The sequence below is a fragment of the Dinoponera quadriceps genome, unplaced genomic scaffold, assembly GCF_001313825.1.
Source record: "Dinoponera quadriceps isolate SergipeBrazil2010 unplaced genomic scaffold, ASM131382v1 scaffold566, whole genome shotgun sequence".
Lineage (NCBI taxonomy): Eukaryota > Metazoa > Arthropoda > Insecta > Hymenoptera > Formicidae > Dinoponera > Dinoponera quadriceps.
In genome coordinates this window covers 3267518-3281478 of record NW_014555972.1, presented here as the reverse complement: position 1 = coordinate 3281478, position 13961 = coordinate 3267518, and the positions used below count along the sequence as shown (strand labels likewise).

At 43.7% G+C, this 13961-nt stretch overlaps 1 protein-coding gene across 2 annotated transcripts in view; it reads right to left on the bottom strand.

Annotated features, from left to right (window-relative positions):
- Positions 1-13961, bottom strand: part of LOC106746320 (regulating synaptic membrane exocytosis protein 1) — a 138911-nt gene that overhangs the window by 75043 nt on the left and 49907 nt on the right. The window contains exons 4-7 of one of the 2 annotated variants that reach the window (XM_014622822.1): positions 10646-10715; positions 8907-9066; positions 6770-7021; positions 21-165 (exon numbers count right to left, since the gene is read on the bottom strand). In XM_014622822.1, coding sequence (XP_014478308.1) covers positions 21-165; positions 6770-7021; positions 8907-9066; positions 10646-10715 — 627 coding nt within the window. The remainder of the gene's footprint in view (positions 1-20; positions 166-6769; positions 7022-8906; positions 9067-10645; positions 10716-13961) is intronic. The other variant, XM_014622823.1, reaches the window with a different exon arrangement.

Below are 13961 nucleotides of genomic sequence, written 5' to 3'. Positions count from 1 at the left end.
CGTCTCGCCGATATACTTACCACCCGCTTGAGCCGGCATCCTTTGAGGGCTGGTCGCTCTGCCTCTGTCGGCTTGATGGCGATCGGGTGAGCCACCTCTCGATTTGCTCTTCCGGTCCAGGTCCCATCTGAGATCATCGCGGCGCTCCCCTGCAACCTTTCGAAACTACAACATTACGATACATAGATTAGGGCACGATGCGGGAGACGTCACCACATGTAGGCCGTGAGATAGGGCAGGGGGAGAAGAAGGCCCCGGCACGGGGTGCAAGTACGATTATGCAGCCATAGATCGACACCTAGAAGCTGACGATTAGATCAACGCACAGAGAGCGTTCTCGTGGATGATCGAATCAACCCGATTGAATTGGATTCATTCGGAGGAAGCCGTTAAGTCATCGGCCGGATATTGTTATGTTCGCGCCAAGTTCATTCGTGTAGATTGCTGGAAACAATTAGGGAATCGCGGCTGAATGAATGTTTGAAGCTATCAAGAGAGGTATTCGAACTATTAAGCGACTACCGGGGAGTGATTGAACGGGCGATTCCCGAATTGTTTCGAATACTGTACCAGCATTTACAATTACTTCCGTTCGACTTTCTCGGGGAACTTAACGCAGGTGACTTAAATTATCGTGAAAGAATGCACGGAAAATTAGCAATAAACAACCCGCCTTTCGATAACTTTTCCACTAGGGCAGAAATATTCTCAATTTAGAAAATTTATACTTTTCACAAATTCACGCTAGGGCAGAAGATTCATGAACAATCCCCAGAGAGGGTCTTCTCTACCGGGAACTCGCGGAAATGGTAAATTTGCTAATTTGAAAACATTTCACTTATCACGTTTTCTCCCTGAGGGAAAGGTTACGTGACCGAAAGGCTTTTGTTTTCTCCGCGAATCGATTCTTGTCCGAATAAATTTCCGAGCTTTTCTTTCTTCGTAAACAAAACGAGCGATTGCATCGTTATGAATCGGTTTTGTGTGGCTGAAACAAAAAGCTGACGCCCACCTGCACACTGCAACAAAGACATTTCGCTGCGTTCGGCGAAAATTAATAGCGTCCTCGGTAACAAGGCGACGAACCACCTGAGAGCTTGCGATAATAATGAAACAGTCCGAAAATTAACTTCGTCTAGGCTTCGTCACGCGATCCGGCATAATTACATATCGACAGCAATTAAAGTCCGCGAATAAGAGCGATGGTGCGTATGAGATGCTTCCAGTGTTAAAAGAACCATTCGTGGTACAAGCTATTTCCGGAGTTCACTTCATTATTTCAATATCAGTAAGGAAAAGGATGTAAATATGGAATGGAGTTGTAACATGAAACTCGTGCTAAAACCATCGCCTGAAACTATCGGTAGTTATACTCATTAGAGACATTAGTTTAGGTCACTCGAGAGTGCTGGCGTTAAAATAACGTAGCGTTTAGCCGAATATTCTGCGTTGCGATGCAGCTGCAAGATAAGATTTTCCGTGAGAAACTTATATAAATAGATTGCACGTGAAGTTTTTCATAACACAATATAGAAAAGTAGACTGAAGAATCGGTAAAATAAATATTATACGTCGAAAGAGAAAACGCGTGAAAAATGCAGCTGAGACGCAGTTGAAATAAGTAGTTCTCGGGAAGAAACGTCCGAAGGGATTAATGTACACGGGGCTGCTTGGAACGGAGGATAATGTCGAATCAGACTCGACGTCACAGAACCGTGAAAGATTATGTCTCGATGCCGCGCACCGCTGCCCGCGAAGGGCAGCGATGTACCAGAACGCAAAACTTACTTTCGAGCACCTGTCGCGCGCATAAATATTCACGGCGCACGAACATTTTAACGACAACGACGTCGCGATCATGTCTTCCCGACCTCCGCAAAGTTCATTCGGAGAAAGTGGGTCGGCGATTTTTGAAGTCGGCGGTGGTGAATAATCCAATAGGTACATCTAAGCGCCGGATGCAAGTTTAATCCGGTCGTATCTGCACTTACAGTCGTACGAGATGCTACTAAATTTACGCATGCACTCCGCCGAGTAAAATCGATCACGCGGATTTTAATCGCCTTTGCACTTCGGTCTCGCGATTTTGCCCGGCGTCGTCCCGTTTCATCCATCGAACCGCGTGTTTAGTCGAAACCGGCAGCCGTGACGAAGTGGATTGACGGAAAAAACGCCGGTGACAATTACCGCGAGGAAGATAAAATGTCCGGCGCGATAAACTCCGGAATTAGCGTCCATCCTCATAAATACGCCCTCATAGATATCCTCTTGGGTTTGCGCACGCCTACGCTTAAATGCGTGCGTAAATGCTCGCAGAACGTATTTCATCACGTCGCGGCAAACATCGGACAAAGTAGTGGATTTACGACCGGCTCTCCTCCGAACTCATGAATGAATGACGAGAAGGATACGTGTTGGATGTCAAAAGATGTCGGAGAATTCATAGACAGCTACTCTCGAAAATGTATCGTCACTGAAAACAGTGGAATCAGTTATAAGTATAGCAATAATCTCGCTGAAAGGACTCAGTTAATAATAGCCGGTGGAATGTTACAGATTTTGCAGTGAAATCTTACTTTCATTAGTCAAAATTAATGAGATATAGGAGAAGCGATGTGTTTTATCGCAACGACGTTTTGCTACAAAATAATCTTTTCCTTGTAACAAATCTTTTTACCGTCCTCATAGCAATTTGCTGTGTCAGCAAAATATTTTTCTTCGCGCCGGTATCATGATGAAACGTATTCTCACTGATTTAATCAGAAACATAACTGATTCATTTTAAGAGAGTAAAAAACCACAAAAAATAAGAAAGATAATTCGATAGAAATCAGCTCGTTGACTGCAGGAGAGAAGGCGACAACATGCCTGCGGTACGATTGAATATATTGAATATGAAATAGCGAAAGTAGTCTTGTTTTGTTTTATTGCTGAAACGGTAGTTTATTTTAAAAATATAACGTGCATGTTTTACAAGAGCAATGGCGCTTCTTGCGTTGAATTTTTCCGTTAGTGCCCGCGAGCGGTGGAAGCAAAACGAGTGCGCGCTGCAACTGATGGATTTGAAATTAAAAAATGAAGGAGTAGAGAAAGAAGAGTAGAGAGAAAAAGAGAGAGAAAGAGAGAGAGAACATGCGTGTACATAGATACGAGAGAACATAATTGAAATGTATAAATACATATGTATGTAAGTGTACAGAACTAAAGAAATCAAAATTATATTAAATATTTACAGTAGTAAAAAGTTATCGTAACATAACTCACACTAGTGAGAAATATATTTACAAGTGAGTAATTAACAACTACATTAAACTTTAACGGAAACATAAATGGTTTGTATTTGAAATTAACAATTGTATTCGTCTTTCTAACGCTGGACCGAATTTTGTTCCAATAGTTAAGCGATACACATTACTGAAAACTGCACAATAGTAGTCAAAATGGGGTAAAATCAGAGTCGATATAACGTACGTCGAACATTGATAAGAAGGAAATGTCCACATAGCTTCATATAGCTTGAAATAGAGAGCTTTGCTTACCTTTTCCACAATATCATTGATCTGTAGTTCCCAGGAAAGTTATTCATTATAGCTACATCTATCGCACAGATTTTGAGAAGAGATTACTTATTCCATGTATAGATACCCCAGGAAGACCAGTAAAAGAAGCATCGTTAATCAATTTAGATGAACCAAGTATCATGGCCTTGGATTTGTCAGAATTCAATAACCCATTTTTTCTAGCCCATTTAACTATATTAGCGATATTCTCATTAACCTTCAGAGAGAGAAAGAGAGAAAGAGAGAGAGAGTGTGTGTGTGTGTGTGTAGAGTAGAGAGAAAGAGAGAAAAAGTAGAGTAGAGTAGAATATATATTTAATTCTGTAGTCAACAATAATACATAATAATTGATTGTCGGATGCCTGAGTCGGTTAATATACATAGTTTTGTTTAAACATATTTTGCAACTTTGTAAAAAAGAAAATTGAATTATAAACAAATATTATCCCAGAGAGAAAGAGAGAGAGAGAGAGAGAGAGAGAGAGAGAGAGATGAGGCGAATGTGAATATGACGACGATCGGATGCGCTTCTTTATAATTTTACCGCGAGTGAGGTAGATAACCGCGTGTGCACAAGTACGAAAATTTTCGCCTCCATTTTCCCGTTTCTCTCGATTCGTTCTCCCTCATTTCAATTTCACTCCACTCTCTTCCGTTTCCGAGGTCGTTTCCTCGCTCTCGCGCGACTCGTCCGATTATTCCGCTGGGCGACAAAAACGACTTGTCGATAAATTCTCTCTCAGGGTGAGGCGTCTACCGCGGTGCCTCGAAGTTGTCGGTTCGCAACAATGTGAGTCTGTCAGCCTCGGTGCCGCCGTCGATCGATAACCGAGGGACTTCGATAAATTCAAGGATATTGACTCGCGTAAATGTCACGTTCGCAGAATGCGAAGGAACGCACAGCGATAAGGGATCACGCGCGGAGATTTTGATGGGCTAACGACAACGCATTTTTCGGTGAGCGGAATACACGGGATTAGGACAAATTTTATCTCATTCACCATCCTCGCGATACTTCAGCATTTTCTACGATCACCGCTCTGGAAAGCTTAATTATTTCCAGAAGTGGAAATAATGCCTCTGATCCGTAGCAGCTTTCAAAAAAATGGAAATTGCTTCGAAAAGAGCTATGGAGAGAATCCATACTTTCGTAGAATATGAATTACGCGTTACAGAGCAATGGAAAAATTACGCGAATTCGTAATCTTCTTTTCTCTTTTAATTTAAATTTTAGATAATCTCTCCTCCCCATGGCTTTTCGACGCAATCTATTAAAAACAAAAAGACATACATATATGAAACGTTCCGGAAATAAGCTCGTCCAAGACCTTTTTTATTTTGCGATTCGAAGGAGAAATAAAATTTATTCACCTTGCCTCGGGTAACTCTATTTGGCACTCGGCAAAATTATATGTTACAAAGAGTACGGACGCAAAAAGGAAAAAAATACATACATACATACATATATATATATATAACAATACATTATTAGCGCCACATTGTAATAAAAAGGAATAATTAATAGAGATGGCTGCAATTTGGAGCTCATCTCTCCAGGTAGCAAAATGCACGCGCAATCTTTATTACGATGCATTTCTGCTACCTATACGGCCGGCTGCTGTGCACCCTCCAAATTCAGCCGAGTAATGGGAAGTCTGGCTGGCGCACATTCAACCCCGTGCATTCGTTTCGTGCGAGCGCTCCGACAACACGCGCGATAATCGTCGAGTAGTCGAGCTCGGCGTCAAGCTCGACATCGCGCGGCACCTCGTTGAAGCCGTGGCGGACGCGAGGCAGTTCCGTCCGATGACGGTATCCGAACAATTTATGACGTCCCGTAAATTATCGTCCTCGAGGTGAATCCTCGGCGCACGGTTAATAAGTCTGATCATCGGAGTATCGCGTGAAACGCGCGATAACGCCGAAAGCGATGTCATTCCGTCTCGGAGAGTCGCCTTGAAAAAGATTGATCTAAACTTAAAGCGGCCCAGCCATTTGCTCCTCTTTAATTATCGATTTATTAACCGTACTGTAACGATAGTATGTAAAAAAAAAGAAAAGAGAAAGAGAAAAACGAGAGATAAAAAGTATATGATTTATACGAATAACGAGATTTTTCCTGCGCATGATTTTTACGAGATATCATCTCTTTCTTCTTCCAGAGAATTGATACTGTGTAATCAAGTTGCATAATCAGTGACGAGGACGGTAAAACCGACGTTAAATCATATCGTTGTCGACAGCTACAATCGGAACGGTATAATTCGACGCCACTCTCGAGCGAGCGAACTGCGCTTTGTTGCATAATGCAGTGGCGTGCGGGAATCTCGACGAGTGCGGAGTATGTATAATGCATTTGAGACAACAGCGAAGTGTAGCTCAAGCGTTAAAGCGGACACTCAAAGCGTGGTGACAGACGTTGACTCTTCTCGCGGGTAATTCGGCGACTTTAATTCCGCACGCGGGACGTTTATGCGTGTAACGATATTTCTTAGGATACTGAATTATGCATCTCGGTTGGAGGGTGGATCTCGTGCGATGGTAACTCGTGAAAGTAACATCGAAAGCCAATATAACGTCACGTAAAGCGTGCTAATCACAGAATTGTTAATTATATTCTCTCACTTTAACTTTTCATCGCGCACGGAGAAATTTATTTTTTTCATCACGTCGAACGGATTAAATTTCATTTCATACGAATTATAATCTGATTTGATTAGATGGAAAAAATGGTCTTTTTCTTTTCTAATGCAAAAGGATTTTCATTGCCGTTGAATTAATTAATTAATTAATCGATACGGATTTCGCTAAAATTCGAATAGAATTGGTCACTCGAAGTTAATCGTTCTGACGAAATTTCGTTTGATGAGAAATAAAAAATTAGATCGCGCGATCGTAAACCGAAGTTTTTGCGTTTTAATTGAAATATTTTGAATTGAAGATTAAGCTTACTAGGTTTCACAGAATGTATTTTGAATATGCTTGTGACGAACATATGATGCACTTGCGTATATATATATATATATATATATATATATTCGAATAACTATAAAATATACTTGAAACAAATAATATTTACTTGAATGTATTTTTCCGTGTGCGCTATTTCACTCCATGATAGTCGGCCGCGTCGAACATTAATCTCATGGCGGGCAATGTCGCGAAGATGACGAAAGCACAGGTCGACGATGCAGCGGATTCTCGCTTACCTTCTCGAGCTCCTTGAGGCTGGCCGGCGAAACGTCGGAGTGCCTACGGATCTCCGGACTTCGCGGCGGCGCCAGTCCGCTTCCGAGCGCGCCGATTTGACTTCCGGTGGGACCGAGCCGGGCGTCGCTGTGCCTCCTCTGGAGAGCCTCCAAGATCGGCACGTCTAGCAGCGAATCCGTGGATTCCTGTGTCACGATTGGCTGGTCCCTCGAGGCGATCTTTCGTCGGCAGACGCTACATCGCCAGGAAGACTGCAACCGGGAAAAAGGTAATTTCACTCATCGGCGCACGCGGTCGTTTATCGTTGGCTTTCTGCTTTCGTTCGATGACGTTTCGATTGAGTTTGCCGCTCGACTGACTAGGTTATTCATCGATGGAGAGGACTTAAGACAATGGCTCCCGAATTAGTAATTCAAACTGATACATCGACGATTAAGTCGCAAGACGCGGCCCGCATAAATCACAGGCGGTATATGTTCGAAATGGGCGAATCGTTGATTAATTAATTGAATCGAACGATACGCTCGGATCAATTAATATCGATACTCGTCCCGCGGTAATTACGCCGTGATTCTCGGGAGAGATTCTTTAATTCGCAATCGCGCGTGTGTGCGTGTGGATTCTGCGGCTTATACAAAATTACACGTCATTCTTCCTTCGGTGGACGACGGTATATATTACAAGTACAGTACGGCAATATGAATATCACTAATTTTCAGCTCTCCATCGTAAATGTCACCGTTCCGAATATCGCGTAAATTTCGCGTATTTGCATAATCGGATTATCCGAGCGGCGTTTCGGTCCATTTATAAAACGCAGTTCTAACTGCGTGTGATTCATGCACGTTTCGCGAAACAACGTCATTCCCTACCTCTCTTTCCATCTTTCTTTCCGCGCGCGATCCCGTTTCAATCATATCTCCGCCGCCTCAACGTGAAATATAGAAGAACGCGTTTTTTCACGAAATCAAGCGTGCGTGTGTCGGAAATGATCGCGTAGAATTCCAGCGGATTCGTCTCGACTGATTAATTTTCGTACCGGCCGGCGCGAGGAAACGGTCGCGAATAAATTTCCATTCACTTCTCACGGCGGCAGCTTCGACGGGAGGCTGATCCGCGTTTATGATAATTTAACGCGAGATTTCGAAGCTAATTGCTTTCTCTCCCCCACGGGAGCAGCCATGGATTTAATTATTAACGCGGGGGAAAGGTCCACGTGCAAGGAGAGTAATTGTTTCGGCGGTTTCGGAAAAAGAGCGCGGCGCAAGACCCTGCTAATTCCCCACGGTAATTTCATACGAGCGCCACGTGTTGCCGGGACGTGGATATTCTCTCGAAGTAAGACGGAGTGAAAATTAGCGGAAGGTGGATATCGTGATTTACACGGTCCGACGTTAAGCCCGGTATTAGGAGTCTTCCGTTCGCTCATTCGTCCGTTCCTTCGGGGATTTCTTGTCCCCATCGACCGGCAATTAACTCTCCCATTGGCATTCTGTCAAGTGCGAGTCACGTTCTTGAAAACTTTTTAATATTGTTAGTCATCAACATTATCGGACGATTTTCGAGCTCCTTTATTGGTCGTTCGTGTTTTACCGACGCGTAAATATGTAAAATAATCAAAGGGGTGATTTATCAGGACCGTTAAGATGCTGTGAGTATCGGAATTTCAACATTTTCGCGTATATACTTTGGAAATGGAGAGAAACAGAGGTCGCGAGTTATATTGACCTCCTTTATAGTCAATGACTACATTTGCACGTTAATCCGGTTTAGTAACAACCGTAGTTGATGAACCTCTCGCGACAGATTGGTTTAGATCTAAAAATATACTCCAATTAAATGCAAGTACTCACTAACTACAGTTGTTGTTACTAAACTGGATTAATGTTGTCGTATGACAGGACTCAATGATGCGAGAGCGGAGGAGCAGCGGCGATAAAAATGCCGCGATTAATTACTACCGTGAAATTAGATTTTCACGTTCGATTCGCGTCCTCCTTCCCGTGTTTTTCTCTCCGTCCGGTCCGACGATTAATTTGCGCTCAGACACCGTCCAATCTCGTTTTATGGCAATATTTACCACCGGCGGAGAACAATGAACCGGTTAATTAGAATGGTGACGGCGTGCAAACTCACCGGATCGTCGGAATTCGTTGTCGTTGAATACGAGGCGCAGTCCTCGCAGACCTTGTGTTGACACTCGCAACAAGTTCGCGAGACTTCCTCGGGAGCGAAGGACCTCCGGCATATTCTGCAGTCGTCTCCGCTGCTTATCTTGCCACCCGTTTCCGACTTTCTGAAACACCGATCAACCTGGGCCCCTTTGCTTTGGCGCGACGATTTTTCCGAGCTCGATTACAAGCACTCATATAAAGTGACGCAATTATATCTTCTATGGCGACGAGGCGACGATAGATAATTATGATAACGCGAAGATGATATATCGGAGAGTTTATTTCATTGAAGCTCGCAGCGAGATGTTTCAGAAATCATTTTCTATTTCGCGGTGTGAAGGGATCGTTGCAGTTCGTCGATCAGTGTTATTTGCACTGACGCGGGTTACTTAGCTGACCGACGACGAATCAATCCACGAGGCTCTTAATGGACGAGCCATATTAAATTTCACTCGGTCGATGGACGTGCGGCGCGACCAAGCCGAGTCGACGATAGAAATAGAGGTCGGTCGTGTCCGTTCAAACTGACAGTGAACTTCATCCGGATAATTGTGTCCATTGCGTTTGCACTAATTGATTATTTCTGTTGTTTTCTAACAAATTCAGCAAGTAGGGATTTAAACATTCTTGATATGTCTGGAATCTCTACTTGTTCAATTCTGCTGGCAAATAGCAGAAATAGTCGACTTTCCCCTTTTAGGCCCGGTCTAAACTTTACGAATGATCATTTGACAAGGTCAAAATATTGCAATCCGTTGATACGATGATTCGTATTCTTCTGTTGTACATTTTGCAGCATTGGACCGACACTTTAAGCTAAAATGTCGCCCTAAGAATGGCCGTGTATCGAGCGCCAGTGGCAAATTAAAACAAATATTTTCCTTCTTCGGAACTTTTCAATCGCTTCTTGCTCGGATGTTCCAGAATGCGGGATTCACATTTTTGTACCGCCGTGAACGACTTTTGTCGAGAATTAATTGCTTTCAGGTGTACCAATTTGAATGGAAATAGAGTGCAGTTTGGCGGTATGCCCTTTGGGCATACGAAACTTTACGCGAAAGAGCGTAACGCACCGAGTTACGTTTCCTTTACGCGAATTCGGGAAGGATACCGGCCGATTTTTCCATTCCTATTATTCTCAAAATTGTACTCGCAATCGAATTAACGACGTTTCGATCCCTGCGGTGAATACCTTCGACATAAAAGCGGTCGCTTTATGTGAATCACAGTTAATTCTTAATGAGAAAACTGGACATTTAGCTAAGCGAACTGCAGGAAGTTTTCTCTTTTTTATTTATTTACGACTTCCGCAACAATATCGCGCTGTAAACATTCCACCGTAACGTAATTCTCAAAGCGTCCGCAATGCGCGCCGAACGATACGATAATATCCTTGATAACGCACAATGTACTCGAATAACTAATTACTTTGGAGTTAAACGAAAGCGAATATCAAATATTTATGCAATTGGAAAAGAATCGAATTACGTGCAAATTGATGTTTCCCGCGAGAAACGTATCGCGGAAAGCGCGCGCAGTTTTCGGTAATACAACACCTGAAAAGTGTTCCATCGTTAAATAAATAATGATCACGCAAGAGGGTTTATTATGTGATAAAGGACACAATAACAATACAGAACATGCTCGCGTGCGTGTGAAAGAATCGTTTTACGGGCGGGTTACACTTTCGGCGAAACTTACGATTTCAGAGTTTCAATCGTGGAGGACTCCTCCTTGGCCTGAGTGTCCTCCACCTTGGTCGGCTTCGTCACTGAAAAGAAAAAGGGATTTCTTTATGGCGTTATATTTAACAAAGTGTGACAGAGAGAGAGAGAGAGAAAGAGAGTATATATCCTCCTGTCGCGAATCGATTGCCGTTCTTCCGTCTCCTTCTTTCTTTCTTTCCATTCTCGACAGAGTCTTTAAAGTTCCATTTGGATCCTTAAGAATATCTCCGAGAGAACTTGTTAAGTATTCAGTCCCGACCGTCGCAGCGATTTTATCCGTGCGATTTGCCGAAGGCTTTCCTAATCGAGCGGCGTTATCGCAAGTCTCCGTCGCGGAGAAACGGCCGGCGCGATTTCGAGGGTCGGCATTATCGTCGACAGGAACGAGTTCCCTTCTGTCGGGACTATGCGAGGCGATAAGAATCGAATCGCGTCTTAATATCGTCCGGAAGGAACGGATTATTATTATCGTACGGCAATATTCGTTACCGTCGTCGTTTCGACGTAACGTCAACGTGACTTTGTTCGTTCGGAAAGGTTTTTAGGTGGGTCACGGGGGAAATGGTGTCGCATTGAGCTGCGGCTTCTCAATTAACCCAAATACTCCCGCGAGTAACCAGATAATCCATGATTCTTTTCCCTTCACGAGCACACGGCACAAATTAACAGAATGAACAAGATTACCGCGTTGTAGGTGGAGAGGAGAAAAAGGCTACTTTCCGTGCTCCTTCTTTGCAGTCAGGTGTTGGGAAGAAATGTTTCGAGCTGGAGACTCGAGAGATTTTTAAAAAATGTACTTTATACGCAATTTATAAAATGTCGAGAGAGCTTATTCGCGGCGGTTTTATCGCTTTATCGCTTGAATGAAAGCGATCTTTCGGATTTAATTTATTCGTCCATGCGAGAAGACGGAGGATGAACTTTCCGAATCGAAGGCATCGCAAGATAACGATTACAACGCTGCTGATTCAAACTTTGCGATCCTAATTAGCGGAACATCTCTTATATCGAAAATAGCTCGCGAGCGCTACGAGGTACACAGAAAGAAAGTAATTCCTCGGAAAAGTTTCGGCGACGCGAGGATAAAAATGGGCCGCATCGCTTAGTAGTTAACCTAATTACTCGTTGAAGCGGTGCGCGACTTTTTTGCAAAATAAATTTTCGGGAGAAGCCAAACGAGAAGAAAAGAGCAAAAAGAGAGAGAGAGAGAGAGAAATGGCACCCGCGGCGACGCGAGAAGAGAAATCGTGTTCGCATGTGTGGTGGCCGGATTAAATCGCTCGTGGATCCAATTAAACTTGTAGAAAAACCGAGCAGATGTCCGTGATCCACCGCGTATCACCAGCCTCGTCGCGGAAATTAACCGTCAGATCGAATCTTACGTGAGTTATGACTCGGCCTGGAAAATGCGAAAAGCGCCGCTGAATTCGTAGCGTGCAAAAATTGCTCCTTCGACTTATTCGTCTTCTGCCTACGGAGATGTCGGGAATACAGTATAAATCGACAGACGAAACCGCTCGCGAAATTTTCATTATCGACACGAGTCTCAATGAAATCCCGGGTCGAAGCTTTGGCTCTATGTTAAATCTTTCATTCTATCGCGCGAATGTAGCCTCCAAACCTGCTCAGCCCGCGAAAATTGATAATTGATATTTAATTTCCATTATCGTTTCCCTCAATGTGTTTAAATGCTGAATATTAAACTTTCAATATTGGACAGCTCTATGCGATTGCTTTGGAAATGAAGCCAGAATCACGATCGAATTTTGCCGAAAAACGGACATTTATATCGACGAAGCCGTTATAATAGACAGTTGAAAAACCACCGAATACGCCGAAGAATTTATTTGCAGAAGAATCCGCGACGGGAAGGAACGACTCATAAAATTAACGTGCGTTGGCGTGACGCTTCTGCGGACGGAAATCGCGTTTCTGTTGCCGTTAACAAAGCGGATTACCTGGAGCGCAATACAAAAGGAATCCTCTCCGTACAACGTGCGAGAAATGTCAAGATTTTTTCGCTCGCAGCGGTTACCTCGTTATCATCGGGACTCGCCGGACGGATAGTTATCTACCTAATTGAGTGAAAAATCAATCCAGGAATTTCGGACGATCTATCGTGTTCCATTGCGAAGAATCGACGTCTTCGGTGTCCCGAGAGCTCCTGTTCTCAAAAGGCTGTGTAAAAGCGAGAGACTACGTTATACGTAGAGGAAGGAAACATATACTTGGCACTACATTTCATCTTTAGAACATCTCGCCGGCTGTTTTCCGGCAAGTAGCCGTGGAAAATGGAGTTTTCCTTCCCGATGGAAAGCTCAACAGAGTCTCTCTCTTCTTCTCGAGTTTTCGGATGCTACCGATTGTTCGCTGGCGAATTAATAATCCAAATTCTGTCCTTTAGGAAGCGACTAATCGACACGATAGATCGGTCGTGTGCCCTTCGGCTAATAAAAATCAGATATCTCGTGGACAGAGCGAGTTCGCAGCGCGTCCACCTCGTCCTCTGTAAAATCAATACGTCCCACGCGTCGTGTTTATTTTTCTTTCGCCCCGACTATATACATGCGCTCTATATTTTTTCCGATGAACGTCAACCGCAGAGGAATTCTCGAACGGTTAAAAATTGAGAAGTTTACGGCTGCTCAAACGTTTTATCGAAACAATAAATACCTCTTCGTCGAGAATCTGACAGAGAGACCTTCGGGAAACTCGCGAAAATGACGCTGTTCGCGAGGACGTGCGAGAAAAACGCACGTTATAACAAACGGCATCCTCCGCGGCTTACCTACTTTGCTCGCGTCTAAACTGCGCGTTTAACCGACCGATGCGAAAAAAAGAGATTATCTCACGTCCCTCTGTTAATGTAAATACATCCAATTTCGTATGGCAATATGTTTAGGCGGAACACTCCTCCACGCGTATTAATTCCGTTCGAGCAGCGTTATCGCCGTCTCTCGACCAGTGTTTTCCGCGCGCGGAAATGCAATCGCTAGTAATATCGACATCGGAGCCATTATACAGCAGAAAAAACACGTCGGAGAGAGCGTACTCACGCCACCTCGCAAATATTTGTCGCGAGCGGCGGCAGCTCGATTTTCGCGAGTCGTCCTCTAATAAGCCGCATGCACGTAATTGGAAGCGCGACATATTTTTGGCATCGCCGTCGGCGAATCGTTCGATTGACATTGCGCTCGATAAACGGCCGCGTAATTAAAGCCGCTGCGCTCGCTGTGATGTAATGTCGCTCTAATATTAACGATAACACAGCGACGATTTATATATATATA